The sequence below is a fragment of the Sturnira hondurensis genome, unplaced genomic scaffold (assembly GCF_014824575.4).
Source record: "Sturnira hondurensis isolate 20B ecotype Veracruz unplaced genomic scaffold, ASM1482457v3 Scaffold0008992, whole genome shotgun sequence".
Classification (NCBI taxonomy): domain Eukaryota; kingdom Metazoa; phylum Chordata; class Mammalia; order Chiroptera; family Phyllostomidae; genus Sturnira; species Sturnira hondurensis.
Window position 1 is genome coordinate 1721905 of NW_028081623.1, and position 25919 is coordinate 1747823.

Consider the following 25919-nt stretch of genomic DNA (forward strand, 5'->3'; position numbering starts at 1 on the left):
CAAAAGTCTTTTAGATTTCGACCTTATCGAACAGATTAACAATAAGTTAGACACATCTGAAGAGAAAATTAGCAAAATAGTTAATGATGGAGTATTAGGTATAATATTAGGAAATTAATGAAACTAAGCATGGAAAAATAAACATGTTATACATAAAGATGTTAAAAGATATGGAGGAAACAATCTCAAGTTCCAATATACTTCTGATAGAATTTGAAGAACGACAGAATAAAGGAAAAATAGGACAGAGTCAGCATTTGAAAAGATAAATGAACAAACTTCTGAAATTGATAATAGTAATGAATTAAGAGATACAAGAAATACAACAAATATTAACCCAGATGAACATAAAACTTTTAGAAATTTCATAATGAAACTACGGGATAATGATAAAAACAACATTTAAGAGAAAACTGAAAGAAAAGGCAAATAAACTACAAGGAACCACAGTTGGACTTTCCTCAAACTCTTCAATGTGGATATATAAGCCTTCTGACAGTGGAATATTACTACAAAGTACTGAAGGACTACTAGCCTAAAACACTATAACCACATAAACTATCATTTGTAAGTAAGAGGTAATTAAAGACATTTTAAAATGAAAACTGACTCAAAAGCTTTCCCTAAAGGAAGAAGGAAATTGAACACAGAATGAAGTACAATTCAAGCAACAGTGGTCTTCAAAAAACTGGATAAACAAAATGGCAACTATACACAAATGTTGACTCTATAAGATAATGTTTTAGTAATAAATATTTTCTACTTGACTAAATATTTATATACTAAGTATTACTAAAATAAGGTAGAACTAACATAATGAGCATTGATTTGTAAGATGAAAGCAGTCAAAAAAAGCGGGCAAAGTTTTCTGTATTCAGGAGGAGATGATAAAAACAAAAATTAGCCTTGGCTGGTGTAGCTCAGTGGATTGAGTGCGGGCTTACGAACCACACAATCGCAGTTTGATTCCCAGTCAGGGCACATGCCTGGGTTGCAGGCCAGTTCCCAGCAGGGAACTCACGAGAGGCAACCATACATTGATGTTTCTCTCCTCTCCTTCCCTTCCTCTCTAAAGATAAATAAATAAAATCTTAAAAAAACAAACAAAAATTAAATAGGATTTGAGAGAACAGTGACTAAAAGAATAAAAACAAAATATTGTTTCTACACAATAAAAGGAAAACAGAGATTTGTTAAAATATAATGGAGAGGGAAGAAGAGAAAGAGGCTTCATAAACAGGGCAAAATAAGATAATTGAAATAAATTTGAAGATATCACCAAATATAACATACGATCTTAACTTGCCTGTTAAAAGACTAAATTTTAAGAGTTGTAAAAATCTAATTATGTATTATTTGTAGAAATTTAAATAGAACCTAGAATAATTGAGAATGAAAGGATGAAAAAACATTTCCAGGTATATACTAATCATAAGAAAGTTCGAGTAGCTTTGTGAATAGCCAACAAAATACAATTTAAGCCAGAAAACAGTATTAAGGAATTTTTTAAAGCCAGTACATGAATATAAATGGAACAATCCACCAGCAAGATAGAACAGTTCTAGAAAAATATAACAACCTTAAGCACATATGTGTGAGATTATATATCTTCAAAAATATATAAAGCAGTACCTCAGTGGACTGAGCGTGGGCCTGGGAACCAAAGGATTGCTGTTTGATTCCCAGTCGGGGCACATGCCTGGGTTGCAAGCCAGTTCCCAGCAGGGGATGCATGAGAGACAACCGCACATTGATATTTCTCTCCCTCTACCCTTCCCCTGTAAAGATAAATAAATAAAATATTTTATTTATTTATTTTTATTTCTTTTTTGTACTTTTTAAATATATTTTATTGATTATACCATTACAGTTGTTGTTCTATTCCCCCCTTTATTCCCCTCCACCCTGCACCCCCCCACCATCTCCCCCTTTAGTTTATGACCACGTCTCAAGTTCTTTAGATTCTATGTTTCCCCTACTATTCTTGCCCTCCCCCCTATCTATTTTCTACCTACTGTCTGTGCTATTCTCTGTACCTTCTCTCCCCTTCTCCTCCTCCCACTCCGCTGTTGCTAACCCTCCATGTGTTCTTCATTTCTATGGTTCCACTCCTGATCTAGCTGTCCTCTTGGTTTGCTTTTGTTTTAGGTGTGGTTGTTAATCACTGTGAGTTTGCTGTCCTTTCACTGTTCATATTTTTCATCATCTTTTTCGTATATAAGTCCCTTTAACATTTCATATAATAAGGGCTTGGTGATGATGAACTCCTTGAATTTGATCTTATCTGAGAAGCACTTTATCTGTCCTTCCATTCTAAATGAAAGCTTTACTGGATAGAGCAATCTTGGCTGTAGGTCTTTGGATTTCATGACTTGGAATACTTCTTTCCAGCCCCTTCTTGCCTATAAGGTCTCTTGAGAAATCTGCTGACAGTCTGATGGGAACTCCTTTGTAGGCGACTGTCCCCTTATCTCTCTTGGCTTCTAGGATTCTCTCCTTCATTTTAATCTTGGGCAATGTAATTATGATGTGCCTTGGTGTGTTCCTTCTTGGGTCCAAGTTCTTTGGGACTCTCTGAGCTTCCTGGATTTCCTGGAAGTCTATTTCCTTTGCTAGACTGGGGAAGTTTTCCTTTATTATTTGTTCAAATGTGTTATCCACTCGAGGCTGTTTCTTTTCCCCTTCTGTTACCCCTATAATTCAGATGTTGGAACATTTAAAGATGTCCTAGAGGTTCCTAAGCCTCTCATCAATTTTTTTAAATTGTTGTTTCTTTATTCTTTTCTGGTTGGATGTTTTGTTCTTCCTTCTGGTCCACTCCCTTGATTTGAGTCCCACTTTCCTTTCCATCACTATCGGTTTCCTGTGCATTTCCCTTCATTTCAGTTAGTTTAGCCTTCATAGTTTCCTCTAATTTGTGACTATAATCAACCAGTTCTGTGAGCATCCTGATCACCAGTATTTTGAACTGTGCATCTGAGAGGTTTGCTATTTCTTGGTTGCTTAGAGTTATCAGCTCTGGGGCTTTGAGTTCTTCTTGAGCCATATTTTGGTCTGTTTGTGCCTGTTAGGTATGAGGAGCAGAGCCCTAGGTGTTCACCAGGGCGGGACAACTCAGTGGCTGGGTTGTGATGCTGTATGTGGGGGTGAGGTCAAAGGAAATCAATGGCAGTCCCCTCTGCCTCCTCCGGCCCTGGGGGCACCTGATCTAGCATGAATGTGTGACCTTGGTCGGCCTGCAGGGTCTGTCTCACTGCTCATACCTCTGCTGGTTTATCTACACACGAATGTGTGACTGCATTCAGCCTGACGGGCACCCTCAATGATTCTGTGATGCTACCCTGGCTGCCTGTGCACGTGGGTTGCCTGGGTAGCCTGGGTCGGGGGATCCTTCCTGCCCCACCCTACTCCGCTGCTGACTCCGCCCCTCTTACCCTCTTACCGGTCTGGTTGAATGGTTCATTGTTGTTGGACTTCCATATAGTTCAATTTTCTGTTCTTTAGCTCTGTCTTTGTTTACTAAACCCTTGTTGTATTCAAACTTGGTTGTGGGAGAAGGCACAGTGTTTCCACCTATGCCTCTATCTTGGCGAATCTTTTAAAAAATCATTAAAAATAATATAAAGCAACATTTGAGAGAACTGTATGGAGAACTCAGAGGTGGACAGCCTTATTGGGACACGTTTGCATATCTCTCAGTGAACCACACATCAGAAGAAGCATTAGAAAGATGCAGGATATTTGACAATACAATTAATAAATTTGATTTAATGGACATAAATAATCACTGTACAATAATTTCAAAAGATGCCTGCTTTCTAAGCAAACAAGAGAATATTAGTAAAAACTGGCCATGCACTAGGCAACAGAGCAGGTCACAGAAATACCTAAACTATGAAATCATTCTAATTACAATGTAATTACTTTAAAACTCAATAAGAAAAATATAACTGCAAAATCAAATTTAAAAGCACATTTGGAAATAGCCCGTGGGTAGAAAAGAAATGAGCAAGAAATATTTAGACATAAACTAATGGAAATGCTACACATGAATTATGAGATGAAGCTATTGTGGACTTACAATGAAGTTAAATGCACATATCTACCATGAATAACAACTGGAAATGAATAAACTGTAGATTAATTAAAATTTATTTAAAAAGTTAACTCCCCTCCAAAAAAGGGAGAACTTAAATAAAGATAGAAGAAATTACAAAGAAACAATAGAGAGGATTAATACAATACAAAGATATTCCTCACAAGAATTCAAAAAATAAACCTCTGGCAAAATTGATTTAAAATGAGGTTGTGAATGACCAAGTTATACATTACAAAATAAGCAAACTGATCAGGAAAACCATAGTAAAAGAAACCCCAAGTGACTAATAAAACTAGGAAATGCTCAGCCCTGTTGGTGATGGAACTTGTAATTCTAACAGCAAGATACCATTTCCTATTCAACAGAATTGGCAAATAAATGAATAAATATTTTAAATAAATAAAATAGCAAAATAACAGGTGTGTAACACGAGGAGGGAGCTCCTGTGTACCACTGGTGGGTGTACAAATCAGGAAGTAGTTTGGCTTTATCTAACAACAGTGGAGATCGGCAGGCCCTTCAACCTAATGATTCCACTCCTCCGTGCCGTCCTTCCATAGCTCTCTCTACTGTGGGTAAGATTTGTGCCAGAATGCCCATTGTGGAATTATTTATAAGGGCAAGTGGAAGAAATTGGCTAGGACTAGGACATTGGATAAAGGGTGACAATTTGAGTAATGGAATATGTACCAAAATGGTTAAACATGTTGATTTGGGAGATAATAACGTTTCAGAAGAATGTATATGCTTAATGTATATCAAGTTTTTTAAATGTGTGATAAATAGTTGGATTCTATTTATCAATTTGGTTATGTGATATGGTGGTTTATAATAAGAAATACATATAAGCATACCTGGAGGTATTGCAGGTTCAGTTCCTGACCACCATAATAAAATGAGTATTGTAAGCTGGTGGAGGGTCTTGCCTTCAATTTGTAACAACTGCCATTTCTGTGAAGCGTGATAAAAGGAAATCTGCCTGTATTTGGTCTTCATCATCATTCTAGCACAGAGCTTCTAAAACCCTTGAAACATCTTAAGTAATAAGAATGAAAATCTGGTTTTTTTGTTATGTTAATAAATGACTTCTAGACCCCACCCAAGGATGGAGACTGGTTGTCAGGAGGACAAACCACATGATTAGAGGGATTGCACTTTCAGCCTCACTCCCTGACCTTGGAGGAGGGGAGAGAGGCTGGAGATTGTCAATCTCCAGTGGCCAGTGATTTAACCAGCCATGTCTGTGTATTGCAGAACCTCCATAAAAAATGAAAAGGAGGAGGTTTGAAGAGCTTTCAGGTTGGTGAACATGTGGGGACTTGGGGAGACTTGTGGAGACCTGCACAGGGGGAGAGAGCTTCCTGCCCTTTTCAGATACCTTGTCCTATGCATCTCTTCCATCTGATTGTTTCGGAGTTGTATACTTTTATAATAAACTAGTAATCTAGTAAGTAAAATGTTTTGATGAGTTCTGTGATCCAGTCTAGCCAAATAATCTAACCCAAGGCAAAAGCAGGTCATGGAAACTTCTGATGCATAGCCAGCCAGTCAGAAGTACAGGCAATAACTTGGGTTTTATGTACAAGGAGGGTGTTGTGGCAACCTCCAGTCTGTAGTTGGTCAGTCAGGAGTACAGACAACAACTTGGGCTTGAGACTGGTATCTGAAAGGGTTGAGGACAGTCTTGTAGGAGAATTGAACCCTTAACCTGTGGAATAGATAGATAACGTCAGTAGATAACATCAGAATTAATTGTAGGACACCCATCTGGTATCCGGAATACTGCTTGTTGTTGGTGTGGAAACCACACACATACACACTGAAATTGGGTTCAGGGACTAAATAAAAGAACTTACATGTAATAAAAGTTTTAAAACATGCATGGAAACAGTAAACACAAAATATTCAGCATGGTGATTGCCTCTGTGGGAAGAGAGAGAAGGAAATGGGTTTGATTAGATATATATAGGCATTAACTGTATCTGTTATTTAAAAAACTTAAAGCATATAAATATACAAAAATTTATGATTTGAAATAGCTGGCTGATGGATATATATATATATATATATATATATATGTATGTTAGAACATTATTTTATTTCTATTTATGTTCCAAATATTTGAAAATGTTTCAAAGATAACACTGTGTTAAATAACTTTATGGAAGAAGAGTGGGACTGGAATAAGTTACTGTCCTTAAGTAAGAGAATGAGCTTTTTTAGAGTAAATAATAGAGTGTGATGTTATTGTTTACTGCTCATCACCCCACCACCCCAGGAAGAAACCCACAATCATACCTTTTTACACAAGGAAACTGAAGCCTTTGGTAATAACAACCCACTATGGGAGCCACTGGGTTTCATCTGTAAGCCTTAGGCATAAGCAGGTGAAATAGTAAATTCATTGACAGCTTGCGAGATGAGGAGAGAAAAGGAAAACTTCACAGTATCGGGAACCACAGGTGTCTCAAGTTATTGGCCTCACTCTTTCCAAACAAGCCTTTTTTCCCAAAAAAATGGAAAGAGCTGTACTTTTTATAAATTCATAGTAACTGTAAATTCTTTGAAACCTCAAAACACTGAACAATAATTTAAAACAGCATATAATTTTACCACCCAGTAATAGCTATTAACATTTTAGTATATATCTTATTTATGTGGACATATAGCTTTTACTATAAGATCACACTCTATATTTTTGTTTTTAACGTTCTCTTTATGTTTTAACATAACATAACATGGAAATATTCCATGTCCAGAAAAAATCTGTTACATCTCTTTTAATAGCCCTGTAGCATTATACTGGGTGGTAACGCCATAAAGTATGTAATTACACCGTTGTTGGTTTTCCGTATATGCAGTGCTGCAGTGGACACAGTGCACGTTCACCTTTGCATACTTGTCTATCTTTGTTCCTTGGAATAAGTTTTTGGAAGATTTGCTGGATCCAAGGGAAAACATAATGAATAGTAAGGCTTTTGGTATCAGTCTGGGTTCTCAGAGATGCCAAACAGCAGGCTGGAAACTTAGGCGGGAGTTTATGCTGCACAGTATCCTCTCCTCTAGGGAGCCTCAGTTTCTGCTCTCAATCTGTGGCATTGCCTTTTTACTTTTTTTCACAGTATTCTTTACAAAAGGAGAATTTCCTCATTCTAATGTAGTTCATGTAATCATTTTTTCTTTCATAATTAGCTCTTTTGAGCCCTCTTTAAGTTGCCCTTGTCTGTTGAGAGATGTTCTTATGTTTTCCTAGCATCATCTCATGATTAAAAGTGGAAAGAGATATATAATTCACAAAAACCAAACTTTTCCATGGAATCCTGGTGTTATAGGACATTTTGCAATTCAGATATTTATTAATCCATCAAACATTCTTTTATCCAGCTGGGAACAGCATCTCCTACTCTCTGTTTTGGGGGAATGTCTAAAGGCCTGCCTATTGTAGCATTCAACATCGTTTGCTAGAGAGGTGAGCTCTTGAGCCAAACTGGGCTAATGCTGGTACTTTTGTAGCCCTTTGGCTGCGGTGGTTGATCCAGAAATGGCCTGATGACCCAAACTGGAGCAGGCAATGTGGCGACTGCGGAGCTGTCTGCAGCTGTGATCCAGCTCAGTTCCTTGGGCTCAGGAACAGGGAGCCCATTCCACCAGAACAATAGAGTGGAGACAGAGCAGGTCTTGGCCGTGTTAAGTCCCTGGCTACCTAAAATTTCTTTCACTCTAGACCTTCCTGTGGGTTTGCGATGTGTGCCAGTAAATTCTCAACTTTTGTTGAGATCTTTTTTACTTAAAAGTCTTGAAATAAGTACACTGAAAGTGATGTTCCATTATCTTAGAAGTTTGAGAATGCTCTTAATATTCTCTCTCCAAGAGATTCACAGGGTGTATTATTAGCATATTAACCTGCAGAGAAAGAAGCCCCCTTATCTTTATTTCACCCAGTGATCCCTAAACTTGTTTCTAACATGAATACTTTTTTACGGGTCTTCCATTAACATCTCAGAATCTTGACTGGTGGATCACTGATTTGAGAAATGCTGGATTATGGTTGCAAGATCACGCCGCAAGCTAACAGATGAAAGGTGCTTTAATCTTGGATCTAAGTTTTGAAACGTGCTAACATTTAGTACTTTAAATGAAAGTAATGTTTTTTATTTGGTCAAAGAGTCTTCTGATGAAGAAAAATCTAAAAGATAAATTTAATGCAACCAATCTGCAAATATTTTTTCTCATGCAGGTTAGCCAGTACACCTTTGCTATGTGCAGTTATAGAGAAAAAAAGTCTGAACCACAAGAATTAATGCAGCTTGAAGGATACACTGTGGATTATACAGATCCCCACCCAGGTAATGCTAAATTGAATCATTTTCCCAGCCATTCAAGTCATAAATATCCTGTTTCTGCCCTACAGTCTCCACTCAATGAATGGTGTGTGCAGTTCACTTATATACCTGAACAGACTGTATGAAAATCAGATTGTGTTGATTTGAGAGCTGCTTAGTTTTAGCCATAACTCATCATCTCTGTTATGTTACTTAGTGATTTTCATCCTCGTTTTTATCTCACGGCATACATAAACTGATTAGTAAAATTCTGCAGCATACCAAAAAGTGTATTTTTTCCTGATCTGACAAAGAATAAGTGTAATTTTGATTCATTCACACTGGACGGCTATTGTTGTGTTGACTGTTGTCATTGTTTTTGTTTGACAATCTAAGGGAAAAGAGATCAGGGGCACTATGTGAAAATGACTGTAATAGAAAACTTATCTGAGAAATATCATCAATGCTTATATAAACTTCTCTCCTGGAAAGTGACATGGTATACGAAAGAGATGGTAAATGAATTATTAGGTATTCTACCAATTTCCTCCCCAACAACACATTCTGGTGCTTCTCTCCCTCCCTCCATGTCAGCACTAGGTATAGTACTAGACATCGGTAACGAAATTTGGTGAGGGAATGAGTGAGTGAAACAACATGTGGAAATTAGTGAAATTAATAAAGTGATATTGATAAATATATAAATATACAGATTAAAATTAATATATTAAGATTAAAATAGAAATCTGTGATCACATTCACTAATCAGTCATTTAAAAGTGCAAAATATATTCTCTGTGAAAGAATGCTGCAAAAGATAAAATGCCATACAATGTAAGTATCATTTTTTCCTTATCTGTATTGGTTTTGGCTAAGCTTGTTATATCGCTCCCCTGCGTGCAGAGTGAGAGATGTGCCAACAGGGAAGCAATTTCTTCTCTGGCGTGAAGTATAGACAGTAGTATGAATGTCTATGGGGTAGGCTTGCATGTCTTCCACAATGCTACTGTGTTGTGGACTGTTTATTTCTCTAAATTAGTTTTGATTTCCAAAGTGCTATGGAAATTTAAACCTTTCCTTATTGTGTCTCCTTCAGTTCTTAGATTGTGGGTGTTGAACCTCAACTGAAAATCATTGAAAGCACTGAGCTACTAATAACAAATTTCTTCCTTTCCTAGAGACTATTCAGTGAATAAGATTACAATCTTTCAATTGCGTAGGTTTTTAATGGTGTCTTTCTTTCTCCACAGGCCTTCAGGGTGGTCAGATGTTCTTTAATGCTGTTAAAGAAGGAGACACTGTCATATTTGCCAGTGATGATGAACAGGATAGAATACTGTGGGTTCAAGCCATGTACAGAGCCACAGGTCAATCATATAAACCTGTTCCTGCAAGTCAAACCCAGAAGCTGAATCCTAAAGGAGGGACTCTTCAAGCAGATGCTCAGCTTTGTAAGTTTTATTAAAAAATAACTCGATTATCAATTAATAACATTAATAAGATTATAAAATTATCTCAGGCAAATTTGTTTAGTATTACAGTTTGCATCTTTAACTGATTCCTAATTGAATAAAAATAGTCCATAATAATAGTCACAGAATCAGTTATCTAGTTGTTCACACTGATCTGGAGTGAGTGATGCCATTGGTTTCCAGTCATGAATTTGCCAGGCATCAGAGTATCTCTGGGTATCACAAGAGCAGATAAGAAAATTTTCCAAAAATTCTCAAAAGAAAATTTATGTTAGCTTTTTTAGTTTTTAAATTTTAACTTATGTGTCCTATAGAAATTTTAACTGTGTCCTTTAGAAACAGGAAAGTATTGCAAAATTAAGTTGGCATGGATAGAATTTCAGAAAATGAAAATGATGAGCCATCATTTTCTAGATTTGTTCTTCATAACCTAAAAGGATAATAGGGCTATTTTCTGTTGTAGATTGATTGATAAAAAAAGAATAAATCAGAAAAAATACAATAAAGATTAAATTTTAAAAATCTAAAGAAAAAGAATTTATCAAGCCAACTTTCTTTTTTAAATATCTTAATATTCATGTATTTTTGTATGTTAATATAAAAGATCTATATTTTTCATTTGAATTTACAAATGATTAATGAAAATTATGTAATAATAATGGAAACATTTTCAAACATTTATAATCATTAGACCAAATGTTCTAACTTGTTATGCTTCCTTGCAAAACTTCTCTGATTTCTTCTGAAATAAGTCAATTTGTCTATAACTTTAAGCTCAACCTGTGACTTTTCAATCAGCACCCTTTTACTCTCAAGATTCTTTCCTAGGGAAGAAGAGTTCCAAACTTGTGTGACTTTGGGGCACGGTCCCCTCTAATCCCTTAGGATGATTCTTTCCCTGACCTTAGGTTGATGCCTCACGTGCTTGAGGTGGTTAGCGTTCAGCTGAATGTTGAAGGTGGGGGCAGGAATAGTATCACTGCCCAGCAGGCTCAACCACCTTGTCACCCGGAACCGCCAGCTCTATCTCCTCGGCTCTCAGAGAACACAGGCTCTTCCTGAGCTCTTGTTCCTGTGCCAAAGCTTTGAAGGTTTCTCCTGGGATTATTTTAGGGTAACGGCAAGTCTCACCTAATTTGTTTCATGTCTCTCAGGACTCAGTCTCCTATCTTGCCTGATGTCCAGTGTTTTGAGAACTATTTTTTTCTGAATTTTTACTTCTTTCAAGTAGAAGGTAAATCTGTTTTCAGTTATACCAACCTGACCAAAAGCAGAATGATTATTTCTTGCAAGTTGGAAGATTTCTCAGCCTTGGCCCTATTAACATTTTTGGCCAGATAATTCTCTGTTTCAGGGACCTTTCTTTCAGTGGAAGGTCTCTCCTGTTTATGAAAGGTATTTAGCATTACCCCTGGCTTGTACCCACTGAATGCCAGTAGCACGCCCCCTAGGTCTGACAGCCAGAATATCTCCAAACATTTCCAAATGTTCAAGAGGGCAAGGTTGAAGATGGAGAAGAATTACCCCATTTGAGTATTACTGAGTTACAGTGATTTGAACAGTATTTTTTAATATCTCATTTACTCCCTTTTGTTGACATCCTACGTACAAGGAACATCCTCGGAGCGTGGTGAGCTCATAGATGTCATCCATCCTGCACACAGAGGCAAGAATAGTGACCAGGAACCAATGGCCTACAGCATTAAGGCCACGGCTAAGGAGTGAATGAATTAAGGATCTGATGATCCTTAGATCATCAAATAGCCATGTAATCTCTTTGTGGCTAAACCTTCTACTATTAGATACCAGTGTATTATTGTCAAGGCTAATTGAAACTGAGTTTTCTTTCCCCTTGATTAACTTCTGGAAAAGCTAAACTTGTTCTTAAAAGCCAGGCTGTTTCAGTTGTGTTAACAACAGCTTTTGTGTGTTCCAGGCTTTTAGTAAACTTTTCTATTACAGCAGACCCTGTAATCCTTTTATTTTCCTTTAAAAAGAAAAAAATAAGAAAGGAAGGAAGGAGAATGTGTTTTCTACCTCATATAATGAGAATCCTAAGTGTGACCTATATCACAGATGCCATTGGGCCCTTAGTGTTTATCTCTTGGAAGAATAACTTTTAGAGTCATTAGTAGACACCAAGAAAATAATAGAATTAATGTGACTAGTTATATAAATAAATATGTTCCCAGCCTACTTAAAATGCTTTGTTTTTCATTTCTTTGCTGACTGACAGCTGGTAAAGGTAAGTATTTTCATGATTTTCTTTTGCTTCTCTGTATAAAAATTTTGCAATAATATAGTATGTGAAGTACTATCATGACCTTGTTTACAATGTCAGTCTCCTGCTTTCTAGGTAAACCCAGAATATTTAGGTTAATGTTACTATTTATGAAACAAAAATGTCTGCTATTGCCACAACAGAAAAGTAGAAACAACCTATTATCTACCATAAAGGTAATGACTATGAAGGTGATATAATAGAATGCAAAAAATTCTCAATAAGATGAAGTGGAAAAATCCTAAATTATATAGGTAATACATTTCACTAAGTAAGAAAAAATTTAAAATATAGGTAGAATTATACCTAAAATATTCACAGTGGATGAATTTAATCAGAGTGACTAGTTGCTAATGCATTTCCTATCCTGAGTTTTCTTTCAAGTATATATGTTATGACTTCAAAAAAGAAAGCTTGTTTTTAAAACTAAGCATACTAAATGTTTTGGAAGAGTCAGAACAAAAATAATAAATTTATAAAATGTAACTTATTAGAAGACAAGCCTACTGTAATTTTTAGGATGTAAATAATAGCCCGTATTTATAGATTGCTCTGATAAGAGAATCTACTCCACTTCTCTATTTCTTTGACTTTCAAGATATACAGAAATTCTGAAATAGGGTGAACACTGCCTTTCGCCTGACTGGAAGACATGTTTTGGTTAAACTGTCCTTCTTTGCCATCTCCGATCAAAGAAATATGCAAGAACCTTGTTTTCCATTTTTTTCTCTGAACTGATATATAGAGCATAACAGTGTCTGTGCTACATGATACAGCCCGACACAGTGCTAGTAGACTTCCAGTGGTAAATGAATGTCAACAATTAACTAGAAAAGTTACCTTCTTTTCAATTTTAACCCAATTTTTAATTCTTTTTTTTAATATTTTATTTATTTATCTTTAGAGGGGAAGGGAAGGAGAGAGGAAGGAAACATCAATGTATGGTTGCTTCTCATGCATCCCCTGCAGAGAACTGGCCCCTGCCGGAAACTGGCCTGCAACCCAAGCATGTGCCCTGACTGGGAATCGAACCGCGATAGACTGGTTCCGCAGGCCCGCGCTCAATCCACTGAGCTACACCAGCCAGGGCCCAATTTTTAATTCTTAAATTAGAGTATAAATACAGATTTAATTACATAAGCTAATTTTCCCGATTGATTTAATAAGTTAAATTTCATAGTTCATAGGTAAATTATGTCTTACTTTACATTTAATATATTATTTTAAATAAGTGTTGAATATTGGTTTACTTGGCCTGTGTATGTGTTGATTAAAATTGCCATCAGGTGAAAATATACTATATTATTTGTCGAAGAAAGCAAGATGTGTAAATCCATACATCCTTTTTTATTTTTTTAATTTATTTTTTAATTTAATTCTTATTCAAGTACAGTTTTCTGTTTTATATTCCCTGCCCTACCCTCCCCAGTGCTCCCCGCCTCCCTCCCATTTCCACCCCCCACCTTAATTATTGTCCATGTGTCCTTTATACTTGTTCATGTGAGTCCCTCCTCTTTTCCCCTATGATTCTCTCCCCTCTCCTCTCTGGACCCTGTCAGCCTGTTCCGCCATACATCCTTTTTAATCAATTTAACAAAAACAAGCTCAAAAATTATTTAGGCTAATAACAGAGGTGTGAATAAACTTCTAGTTAACATAGGTATCAACATTTCTCTTTGGTTTCAGCATAAAAATGCATACATAAAACACGAACATACCAAGCAGGATGATCTACTTGAAATCTCAGTGTTAAACTCTTCCTATTAGTGACTCTGTGGGTGCTATAAAGAGAGGAGGTGTGTACTTCTCTATGCCACTTTTAACTTCCTGTAAATTTTCAAGCTCAGTGAGAGTTTGAGCTAAAAGGAAAGTATAATCAGGTATGGGTAGTAGTAAATGCAGCTCCGGGCAAGCTCCTAAACATTGGACACCTTTAAACTAAGTTACTGTACTTGAGAATGTTCATGGCTGCCTTGTTCAGCAAACAGTTTTGCAGAGGAGGGAACTTTTAACTGGCAGCACTATCTTCTGAGTCCTTTTGGTACTCTAGTCCTAGGTCTGGAGTCTCAAGTAGTCTCAGTGCTAGTGAATGGCCACCTCTTCTTCAGTGGTCTTCTTGCCTCTTCCCTCAAATCTTTTTCCTTCTCTTTCCCTTTTAAAAACATCTCTAATCTCTCATAATACCAGCAGCAGGGGGGGAAATGCAGCATATTTTGAATTAGTTGCAAGGGAAAGAGAAAAAGATTTAGTTAAATGTTTTTTTCTGCCTCTGTTTTGAACTGTGACTCAGATGCCTTTCGGGAATTTTGGTTCTTGACCACAGTGGAAGGCCTGCTGGCTTGCTGATAGTCTACATGTTGTTTTCCATGCCAACTGTTTTCAAGTCAGTGTTAACTATCTAATGGATACTGTCCGACTATTTATTATTTTTTTCTTGACTTCCAAAAGCTATTACCCTAATGGAAAATTTCAATATTCAGGTTCCATTTGAATAAAGCTGTTATAATTCCTTAAATCTATAGCAAAGTAATAGTAATCTTCCTCAGTTTGGTTCTTGTTTCATCTACTTTTACCACACCGGGTAACAGTACTACCTAAAGACATAGGAGCATGTATCCAACTGTTACCATAGAAACTCTCCACCAGTATCCTCAATTACCATGTTGCACATCTGTACTTATTCCATAGGTTAATCATCTAAATTTATGACAGTTTCATAGTACATTGTTTAAAGCTCATATCTTGTTAGTTTCTTTTGATAAATTTCCTAAATAATTTCAGAAGATAAATTGTACTGAAATGTGTCATTATCAGTAATTATTTGACTAGTGCCATGAATAGTTCTTCATTTAAAACTAGTCACCATAGTTTTCTGTCAAAGTAAACATTAATTAAAGATATCCCAGTATAGCCCAGTTTTAAAGCAAATCTCCAAGCCTTGAATTTTATGTTAATGATTAAAAGCAAGTTTTCCATCTGATTTGTGTATCTCTGTTTCCTAAGAGATAAATGGAGATATGTTATGCCCATAGAAAACTATATAAAAATATTCTTTCAGGCCCTGGCCAGATAGCTCAGTTGGTTAGAGCATCTTCTCTGTATGCCAGGGTTGTGGGTTTGATCCCCAGTCAGGTCACATACAATAAGTCAACCATAAATGCATAAATAAAGTGGAACAAAAAAATTGATATTTCTCTCTCTCTCACCCCTCTAAAAAAACAAGTGAAGAATTCTTAATAAGACTTGTTCTTTTACAAAAATAAGAAACTAGATAATATTTTAATGATAGCTGTTTCTTTATCATACTTTAATTCATGAGAGAATTTTAAAGTGAAAAATTTCTCAAGGAAATCAAAACTGTTGCCATTTCCATTTATTTTTATATCTTCTTAAATTCATGGAAACTAATGGTGTATTGTACATGATGAAGTATCTTTGCATAAAATATTTTGAATTATTCTTATCAGACATAGGAACAGAGAAGTTGAGAAACTTGGTCTTTACAGTCTCTATTTTGAAGATGGAATAATCCCTAAGAGTATAGTTTACTTTCATAGAATTGTAACCAGGAGAAATTATAGGGTTTTGTTTGTTTGTTTCTTTGTTTTAATAAAATTTTTAGTGTGTTTGGTTTCTCACTGTCACTATAGACTCTGTATTTGTGACTGAAATTATTATCATGAATATTATTTTTATCAGTAAACTTAATGGTTTGAAAAGTAATTTTTCATTTATGTGTGTGATTCAGAAAGGCTTGTCACATTAGTAAATTTATGGTTTACAGTTATGTTTCATGAGGAAAATGCTTCATAAATTTATTTTTAAAAATATGATGAATTATACTAATGAACAATAGAGTCATTTTTCCAGGAACTTGTATGTTTGATTTAAAGACTGTATACCTCTCATTTAAAATAGAAATTTACTTCTACAAACCTTTATAGTTAAAACAGAATTGTAGATTTTTTTTCTCTGAAATATATTACATATCCTGTTCTCAACAGCTAAGCCATTACTGGGTGTTATTTTTAACTTCTTTTATGACCTTTTCTGGTGAAAAAAATAATAAATAAAAATCAGCAGATGTTTTATAAAACTAATAATTTAATTTCATAAAAGTGATACTAAAGTATTTTTACTCAGATAAATGGAGAAATATAGATTCTAAGATAAATTCTTTAAAATAAAATGAAATCTTCTGATTTTACCTGTGCCCTGCATTTTTCCATATTCTGCCTTCTACTCAATTGATGTTATTTTATGTTATCATATGTTTAATTTTATATTAAAAGTCTGTAGGGCATGAGAATAAAATACAAGATGAGTTGAATTCTCTTATTTCAGAGTTCAGGAAAAGCAGTTTAGTTTAGTGTTCATCTAATTAATAGTAATTTATCACATGTGATGTGTTTAACCATTCAGGTTAGTATTAAATGTAAAGGAATACATATGCTACTTTCTCCATGGATTATAACCTCATACCTTCCATCATCAATGAATAGCCATTTGTTGCTGGCTACATTTACCTTTTGATATTGTAAGATATATATTAGTTTGTGTATCTTTTTTTAAATGTGATTCTGAAGGCCCTTCAGCTTGAATTATATAGTCTTCCATCCACAAATATGGCTGAAAGTTGAACTTGACATGGATCAATATGATCTGGGCTAAATATCTAAATGTGACTGATTATGTTAGCATCATGTCCACAGATCAATATTTAGTTTTATTATGAGCTTGACTCTATAATTGGGTTTAGTCAATAAACTTTTGTCTCCTTTCCTTTGCAATTTTAGGATTGCACCATATAGGTTTTAAAAACCACATTTATTTTACATTTAGGACTCTGCTTCTTGTTATGACCAGAAATTAAATCTATCTGTGAATTTTAAGGAACAATGGAGCCTCAGCTCTACCATTGTGAAGACAGTCCACTTTTATCTTAACAACTGATTGCTTGACCAATATGCGCAACATTTCTAACAGAGCTAATGTAGTAACACCCAGCACTTTTTCGGGGTGGCATGTGGCTCTTTCTCTCTATCCTTAGTAAATAAGTCACGTTGGAGACTGACAAAACATACCATTAATGAAAGCAATCATAAAAGCTTGCCTTTTGATAAACCCGCAGGGTCTACAGGCGTTGAAAGATGCAATCTGTAAAGAACAGTGACTTTGGGCCTTTGATGGAAGTGCCATGTGGGACGTTATGCTTTGTCTGAATATTTGCACAAACATGATGCTCCCTTTTTCATGTCTCTTAAACTTGAAGCTGAGAGCATTCACTGCCATATCTACATTAAGGTTGGCCCCATTAAAAGCGCCATACAAAAAAAAAAAAGGACTGGAAGTGGTTCAGCTAAAGCTCGTATATTCATTTCTGCCCTAGTTTGCCATTTGGAAAGCAGGCCTCTAGCCATCATTGCAATTTTTTTTATGAACAGACTTGGGCTCTTTTCCAGTCATTTCCTTCCATCAATATGTACTTAAAATTTATCAACTTTTCTTAAAATTGAAAAATAAGATTATTTCTGTGATGAATATCAGAAGTACCTTTGAAAGAAAATACAACTTCCTCATTTCAAATGTTTTGCAACTTTTTCCCTGTTCCCTGTTATTTTTACTTCGACTCCCCACCAAATTGCAATTTATGTTCATATGCTGAATTCTTGAAATCATATTTTATTTAATATAAGGTAGTCTTTTGTTTTTTATGAGGCATGCATTTCATTGTTTTTATAAATTGCATTTGCCCACTGTTTAACCAGAAAAATAATGCATTATACATACTTTTCTGAATTTACAGATGCAGACCGTTTTCAGAAACATGGTATGGATGAGTTTATTTCTGCAAATCCTTGCAAGCTCGATCACGCCTTCCTTTTTAGAATACTCCAGAGGCAGACTTTAGATCACAGACTGAATGATTCCTATTCTTGTTTGGTGAGTACAAGTCTGTTTTTCTAGTCCCCCATGGGTTAGAATTAAAGAGGTTTAAAAGTGAGAAATACTTGTTATGAAATGGCATTTTATTCCTGACTTGTTTAATAACTGTAGTTGGAGTTAGGGATGAAGGATTCCAATCGATTGCTTCCCAATTTGAAAATTATACACTTGAAGACCACTGCTGTGCCACTCAATAGACAAGAGAATAGGCTCAAACAGCCTCTGAACTGTGGCTTCTCAGTCCCCTTGGAGAAGGCTGACTGAAAATAGAGGCTTCAGCAAAAAATCCTCTGTGATAGGATTTGCTAACACCTGTACAGACTTTTTAAGGTTTGCATTCTGTTCACCACATGTTGGTATATTTTTCATTTTTCTTTTTTTTCCTAGAAAGACAACCTAAGTTTCAGGGGACAGAATCATTGAGGTAAACAATAGAACAGGGCCTGCATATAGCCGGGAAGCTTCCGTTTCATCTAACCCTATTAAAAGATAATTTGAATTTCTTAAAAAAGAAAGAAAAATTAGCTAAATTGACTAGGTAAACTGCTATCTGCTATTTGTTGAAATCAGCCAAAATTCAATTATAATTGAATTTTAGAAGGATTGCTTGACTCCTCAGAATACGGGCATTTAACTACAACCTAGGAATCACGTGTGTCTATCCAAGGATTTATATTGTTAGTAGCAATTCCTCTGGAATTTTCCCAGCCAGAAGAAGCCTACTTCTATCACCAATTGGTCTCTTCTTGCTAAAGATGGTAGCTCCATGCAATAAAGTTACATTCTCTTTAAAATAAGATTTCAGCCCTGGCTGGTGTAGCTCAGTGGAACCACAGGATCGCGGTTCGGTTCCCAGTCAGGGCACATGCCTGGGTTGCAGGCCAGTTCCCAGCAGGGGACATATGAGAGGCAACCATACATTGATATTTATCTCCCTCTCTCCTTCCCTTCCCCTCTAAAGATAAATAAATAAAATTTAAAAAAATAAGATTTCAAAAAGGATGTACTCCCAGCTCATGAGAGGTATTTCAGTAAAACAACTTATCAACAAGATCATACTGCCGGATTATTAATTCATTTGTGGACTATTAAGTAGCTATTATTCAACACGTAATTATATAGTTTAAACCTGACCCAATTCTAACTTACAATAACATGGGGAGTAAAACAAATCATCACCAGTCCAACATGTTTCCAGGGACACATAGAGCAAACATCAGAAAGAATTCATTTGCTCTTGGGTTCCATTCGGTTGAGTTAGTTACCTAATTGTCAAAAGCTGCTTGGATTATGTGGATGGCTCCATGTGTGATATGGAGGTTGAAGAGAATGGTACAGTGTGTCTTCAGTGGCACCTAGAGGGCAGAGAGCATGAGCGTGATTAGAAGGAGAGGTTGAAGGTGGGATGACCCTGGGTGTAAGTCACAGCTCAACAACTGAGTCGTCTTGTGGTTTTGATCAGTTCACTGAACTGCTCTGAACTTCAGCTTGTATATTTATAACATGGATATTATAACAACCATGCATACTGGCTCTGAATATTAATGTATGCAGTATGTCTCGTCTCATGCCTGTACCATCACTGTAATAAGTATTGTGGTGTTCTCTCATCTCTTCTCCCTCCTTTTCTTTATTGCAGGTCATATTTCTACATTTCTCACCATTCTTTCATTTCTCTTGCATGATTATCCTGCCCCCTTTTAAAACTCTCTATTCCCACCTTTTTATTCTTTTTTATCTCGTCAATCTATATAAATTCGTATGATTCATCAAAACATTTTATTCAGAAAGCATCAACTTGTTATATTTGTCATACAATGAAAATAATATCTGAAATATTTAAATATTCAAGTAGTCCATGTTTACCACTGCTAAACTTAACTGAAATTATCTTTTAGTTCACTTTATAAAATACTTTCAGTAACTAAGCAATTTCGATTATAGCATCTGCTTTGCCATTCTCATCTTTATTGATTCAAACAGAGAGTGCAATTATTTGGAATATCACTTTTGTGATTGACAATGTAGGTACTGTGAATAAATTTGACTAGGTTTTGAATGACAATGGAGAACAGGTTGCCTGTGCCTGTCACACAATAAAGAGAGGATGGTATTAGGTTGCCAGTGTTCCAAATCAGTTCCAAAACTGACAACACTGCAGGCTTTTGAAGACATCATGGAACATATTACTAACTTTAAAATGTCAAAAGACACTTTAATTCAGCTTCTTTTTATAATGCCTAACAGGGCCTTCAGAAAACCAGATCTTAATACAGAAAAAAAAATCTTTTTTTTTTTTTTGCAGGGTTGGTTTAGCCCTGGCCAAGTCTTTGTGTTAGATGAGTACTGTGCCCGATACGGGGTGAGAGGCTGTCACAGGCATCTCTGCTACCTTACGGAACTGATGGAACATTCAGAAAACGGTGCTGTCATTGACCCAACCCTGCTCCATTACAGCTTTGCATTCTGCGCCTCTCATGTGCACGGCAACAGGTATTTTTACTTGCAAACACACAGTAAAATGTGTAGGGTTGACTTGGGAAGAGAGAAAAATGTGCTTTGATATTATCACCTGGTAACAGATTTTAAATAGCAAACACTTCTTAGAAGAGGGAAGAAAAATGACAAAGGAAAAATGTACATCAATATGCTATTGATTTATGTGTGCTGTACTTTATGTTCCTTTTTGCCATTAGAGCCACTTGGAAAAGAGAGAGAGGGGGGGGGGACTATCTGAGATTAGAAACTGCTTTTTAGTTCTTATGGACCATCCAGCACCAGGGTCTGCACAGCCGAAGTGTCATTGGTGCTTCTGTTGTAGCACCAATATGTATATTGGTGCTAGAGGCATATGCATATCTGGATAGATTTTGTCAATAGGTTTGTGTATTCCTAATGCCTCTGGCTTTTCCACTGTGGAATAAGCTTTCATTGGTAAAAGAACATGAATAATGGAGTTTATGTAGTGTCTTCTCCCAACTGCTTCCCTAATCTACACTTTAGGAACAAGTATTGCCTTTTAGCACTCCAGTGACCTCATCTCTTGCTTTACCAAAATGGAGGGAAATCACCTAATGCAGGCCCCAACAACTGTGTACCTCTGAGCTTACCTCTGAGCTCTCTCTGTTATTCTCTGTCTCATTCCTGTTCCAGAGATCCTCAGCCTCCTTTCATAAAGGAGGCACACCTATATCATCCCCTGTTCACCTTGCTTCAACCAGTATTCCATCCCTCATTATGCTACCTTTTCTTCCCACAGACCTGTCTAAGCCTCACCTAGCCTCACAATATAACAAAGTGGTCAAGACATTCTGAAGTCAGACCACCTGGCTTCAAATGAATACTTATTAACAGTGTGAGATAGGGCAAGCTTCTTAATCTACTTGTGTCTGTTTCATTACCTATAAGAAAGACATAAAAGAGTTTTCTCAGAAATCATAAAGTCTTCTTAAATATTGCTGTCACATCAAGCTACCTTTCCACTGTTCTCTTTGTAACCACACCACTCAGCATTGCCATGTCCTGCTTCCAGCTCCTCACTTGCCAAAGAGGCTTTTTGAAGTGGATTGCCTCATGACCTAACCCAGTAGCCTGTGCTCCAGCTTCACTCTTCGGACTCTTGTTGGAAAGTTGATGCTATAGAATACCCAAGACCTTGTGCTGCTGAGAGAGCTGCTTATCTTCCCTGAGGGCAGTGTCTCAACTGCCCTCTTTCGTATTTTTGGCCATCTCTTTGCTATTGGTTCCTGTTCCTCCAGATTCCAAGTACAACCTAGTGGTTTGTTGGGGTTTTTTTCCCCTCACATCTGTTCTTAAACTTACTCTCTTCTTTCTGAGAACTGCTCTACTTCAGTGGAAAGTCTACCTCGCTGATCTCACCCCTTTCCAGTTTCAACTATGACCTCTCTCAGTACAGATAACTCCAGTCCAATTATTCTGCTAAAATACAGATCTCTGCCAACAACTGGGGGCTTTAATGTTCTTCTTGAACTTTCAATTAAACCCATAATCTCACTAAATCAGTTCTTGTACCACTCTCAGATCCTAGTATAGTGTGTGGCAAAAGTAACACTGTTGGCTTAAAGTAAGTCTTCAGTGAATACTTGATGAATGAATGAACGACTTCATTATTTGTGCTACTGGCACTTTCATTCATGACCCATTCACTGTTTATTCATCTTTCTCCTTTACCTCCTGTACTCAATTTGTTGCCAATGTCAACATTCTGTCTTCATAGTACTCCTCACTTTTTTCTGCCATTTATGTGCATCTGCCCTAATTCTGGCCTTCATTTTTTTCTTGCTTCTCTATCTTTATCCTTGTCTCTACTGCTTTTTTTTAGTAGTCTGGCAATTTCCTTCTAAATTGCAATTTAATTTTTACTATATTCCCTTCTAAAAAACTTCAGTGATTCTCATTTGATTATTAAATTCAAAACAGACTCCTATAGTATTAGGGGTTTCTCAATATCATCTCATTTTGTCTGCTCAGTCTGAAGTCCACATATTCTTCTACACATGATTTTTACCCCAGATGACTTGTTTGTTCTCCCTGCAATGTTTTTGTTTCCAAGTTATAATATCGCAAAACTCCTCTAACATGACTTCTGTTAACTCATTCACACACTGAGAACATTTTATCTCTAGTATCCTTATGAACTTTATTGTCTATACTTACATCTATATACACACACCCCTGCTTCTATTGGACTAGATCATATGTGGAAGGCAGAAACTAGTCTCATCTAACTGTTATCTTCTGCCTTCATATTATGAGTGCACAATAAACATTTGTTGAAGTTACCACTGTTGTCATTTCTCATCCCATTATAAAATAAAAGTGATCCTATTCTCAAATATATTCACACCTTGCCCTCATTATGGAACTCAGCCGTACTTCGAACTTAGGGGGATGTTGCAAATATGTGGTTGTTTTTCCCATTACCTTAAATGAAACCATCTGCACTGGGCAGACTTGGAGAGTGGTGATAGGAACAGGCATGGTCAGGATGGATAATCTTTGATAGACAGCATGTGAGGGGCTGTTTTACTAAAACCATCTATCTCCCAGCTCCATCCTAATTCCTCCTGATTGATGGGTATCAAAGGCAGGCCTCCAAACTTAGGCAGCACTCTGAAAAACAAGAAGATAAGATGGAGGCCATGAAACAGACGGACCCAACACATTTTGTATGATCAGATTATTTTTGTCATTAACACACAAAGGTAAAATCAAATTGAAAACATTAAATGGAAAATTCAGCTAATGCTCCCCCAAAATGTATATGTGTTTGAGACACATTTTAATAGAAAGTTACTGAGGCAACTGGGAGCTACTGCCACCACCTGGGAGGCAGAATGATTTGAATCTAAAGGTTGCCATAGTTACTTTTATTCTGTAAAAGTATTGTTTTATTTAACCTGGTACACTGTCAAGTGTAATTTAAGGTATGTTTATATGTTATGCATATGTTAGTAGTACACATTAAATCCACTTTCCAGAGTAAAATATGTACATATGCAAGTATCTGTGGGTGGTGTTTTAGAATAGAAATTTGAGTCAGTCTCTGATTCAACATTTAAGTCACTTGTAGCTTATGGGAAAAGAAAGGAAGAAGTGCAGGTTTTGGGGAAATTTGAACCTCAGTTTAGGGTAGAAATTATCCAAGAAGAGCTAAAAGGTATGATATTTCCTGTAATTTCTTAGTCAAACAGATGTCATTCAGAAATGGCCTGCTGTCACAATGGAAAAATAAAAAAGACAGAAGATCTCTACTTGAGTCTCAACTCTGCACTTGCAAACCAACCCATGTTGGGCAAATCACTTAACCTTTATGAAACACAGTGTTCATATGTAAAAGAGGAAACACTAATATTCAGGTGCTGGACAATTATAAAATCCTGTGTCTGTACTGATTGGTTACTATTCTAATAAACTTCTCATTGTCATGCAGCCACTGGAAAGTAAATTGTGAGAGGAAAAACATGAAAAATAGGTGGTTAGAGCTGTAACACTTAATGCTAAATGGAAATGTTTCAGGGTGTATGTAATTATACTGCTAATTTATTTGCTGATAGACTAGCCTGGCTTTATCAACCTGTCCTTATGAAAATAAGCATCTCTTATCCATGTGTATAGAATCTGATATTTATATAGATTTTCGTTTAAAATACTGTCAGTGTCCAGTCTGTCTTTTCAGTCAGTGTTTGCCATAGTCTCTTTTTATGATCATTTTTACATCTGTCGAGACACACATTCAGAGAGTCATTTTGCTCATTGCCTGAACTACCTCTGTCAAACATTCAAAAGGAAGAAAGATTGCCTTTTGTTACTGACTGAAGTGAAGGACAGCAGTGCTGTCTGGATGTGAAATTTCTCTGGAAGCACGTCCTTTTACACAGCATTGAGCTCTCTAGGTGTGTTCCTCCGGTGCAGACACATCTTCTGTGAATAGCACTCTGAGTGTTTCAGGGATAAAAGAATAGAGTTAAACAGAAAAGGTCTGGCTGGTACTAAGACTGAGAAAGAGAGAAAAAAAGAAAGGGAGAAAGAAAAAAATGAGTCAAGGACAGAAACAGACACACTTCTGCGGGATGATAGCCACAGACGTCCATGAATAACACAGCCACTCACCTGGCAACAGCACCGCTAAGGACTGACAGGAGAGAGAAAAGAGACTTTCTGAGACAATGCATTGTAGGGCAAAGTTCTAGGTTGATATGTGTGGTTATACATCTTGGTTTTCTAAGTCAGGCTGAGGGTGGAGAAACTAAAGCAGCAACACAAAATGGCTTTTATGTTTCGATGTAATGTAGTATTTGCAATGTATTCTCTGACTCTTCGGTGGTTCAGGAGGGCCATCCCAGAGCTGCTACACAGCTGACAGGCCAGCTCAGATGTGCTGGCTTTCAAGTACAGGGTGTAGCAGTGCAACATGACTGTAGCTGGTATATAAAGTAATCTTTATTTCTGTGGATTCCAGATCACATCTCAGAATCACATCTTTATGGGCACCAGTCAAGTTGTATCATGATACCTCCATTCCCACAGATGATAACCTTTTCTCTTACCTGTCACCTCTGAAATTATGCTTCATCTTCCTGCTTCTAACGTTAGAGACAATGATGCATTTTTGTGTAAAATCATAGATAATTATGTCAAATCATTAAGATTTTTCATTATCACTCCTTATTCTAGTCTTAGATATATTGTTTAGAGAAATGAAGTATAAATGCCATAGAAATTCTGAATCTGGAGACTCACTTTTGGGGCAGTCACACAGTCACATCAAATATCAAAGCAAAGTTATCCTCCTGTCATGTGGCAAATGCAGTGGATTTTCTTCCACACGGTACATGTGCAAAGGTTGAGGGGTGATTATCAATGAGTATCTTTAATATCTATCTGCGTGGAGGGTTCTTTTTTGAATCTATCAGAAGCTATAGAACAACTCCAGATCTGCCTCAGACTTTTCCAGCAGTAATATCTGCCCTTATCCAACCTCAAGTTCAGTACTCAAGCAAGGTAATCATGCCTTTCAAAACAAAACAGACAGAACCAGAGCAAGAGTGAGTGGTGTGGGGAGAAATGCTGGAAATAGCCATGAGCTGGGAGTCAGACCATCTGTCTTCCTGTCCTGCCTCTTCTGCTTATAAACTGTTTCGTTTTGCTCAGTTGGTCCTGTTGGAGTCTGTTCCTCATCTGTTGTGAGTTTTAAAGCTGTCTACCTGACAGGGCTCCTAAACAGGCCACATAAATTATGTAAACACTTTGTAAATGATGAAATACTGTTTAAATTT

The 25919-nt window shown here is 36.5% G+C and overlaps 1 protein-coding gene across 10 annotated transcripts in view; it reads left to right on the top strand.

The window, feature by feature from the left end:
* Nucleotides 1–25919, top strand: part of CADPS2 (calcium dependent secretion activator 2) — a 618469-nt gene that overhangs the window by 421499 nt on the left and 171051 nt on the right. For 6 of the 10 annotated variants that reach the window (XM_037056496.1, XM_037056498.1, XM_037056505.1 and 3 more), the window contains exons 10-13: nucleotides 8337–8445; nucleotides 9672–9872; nucleotides 17981–18117; nucleotides 20426–20613. In XM_037056496.1, the coding sequence (XP_036912391.1) occupies nucleotides 8337–8445; nucleotides 9672–9872; nucleotides 17981–18117; nucleotides 20426–20613 (635 nt within the window). Of the gene's footprint in view, nucleotides 1–8336; nucleotides 8446–9671; nucleotides 9873–12129; nucleotides 12139–17980; nucleotides 18118–20425; nucleotides 20614–25919 lie in introns of all 10 variants that reach the window. The other 4 variants (XM_037056497.1, XM_037056495.1, XM_037056499.1 and 1 more) reach the window with 1 other exon arrangement.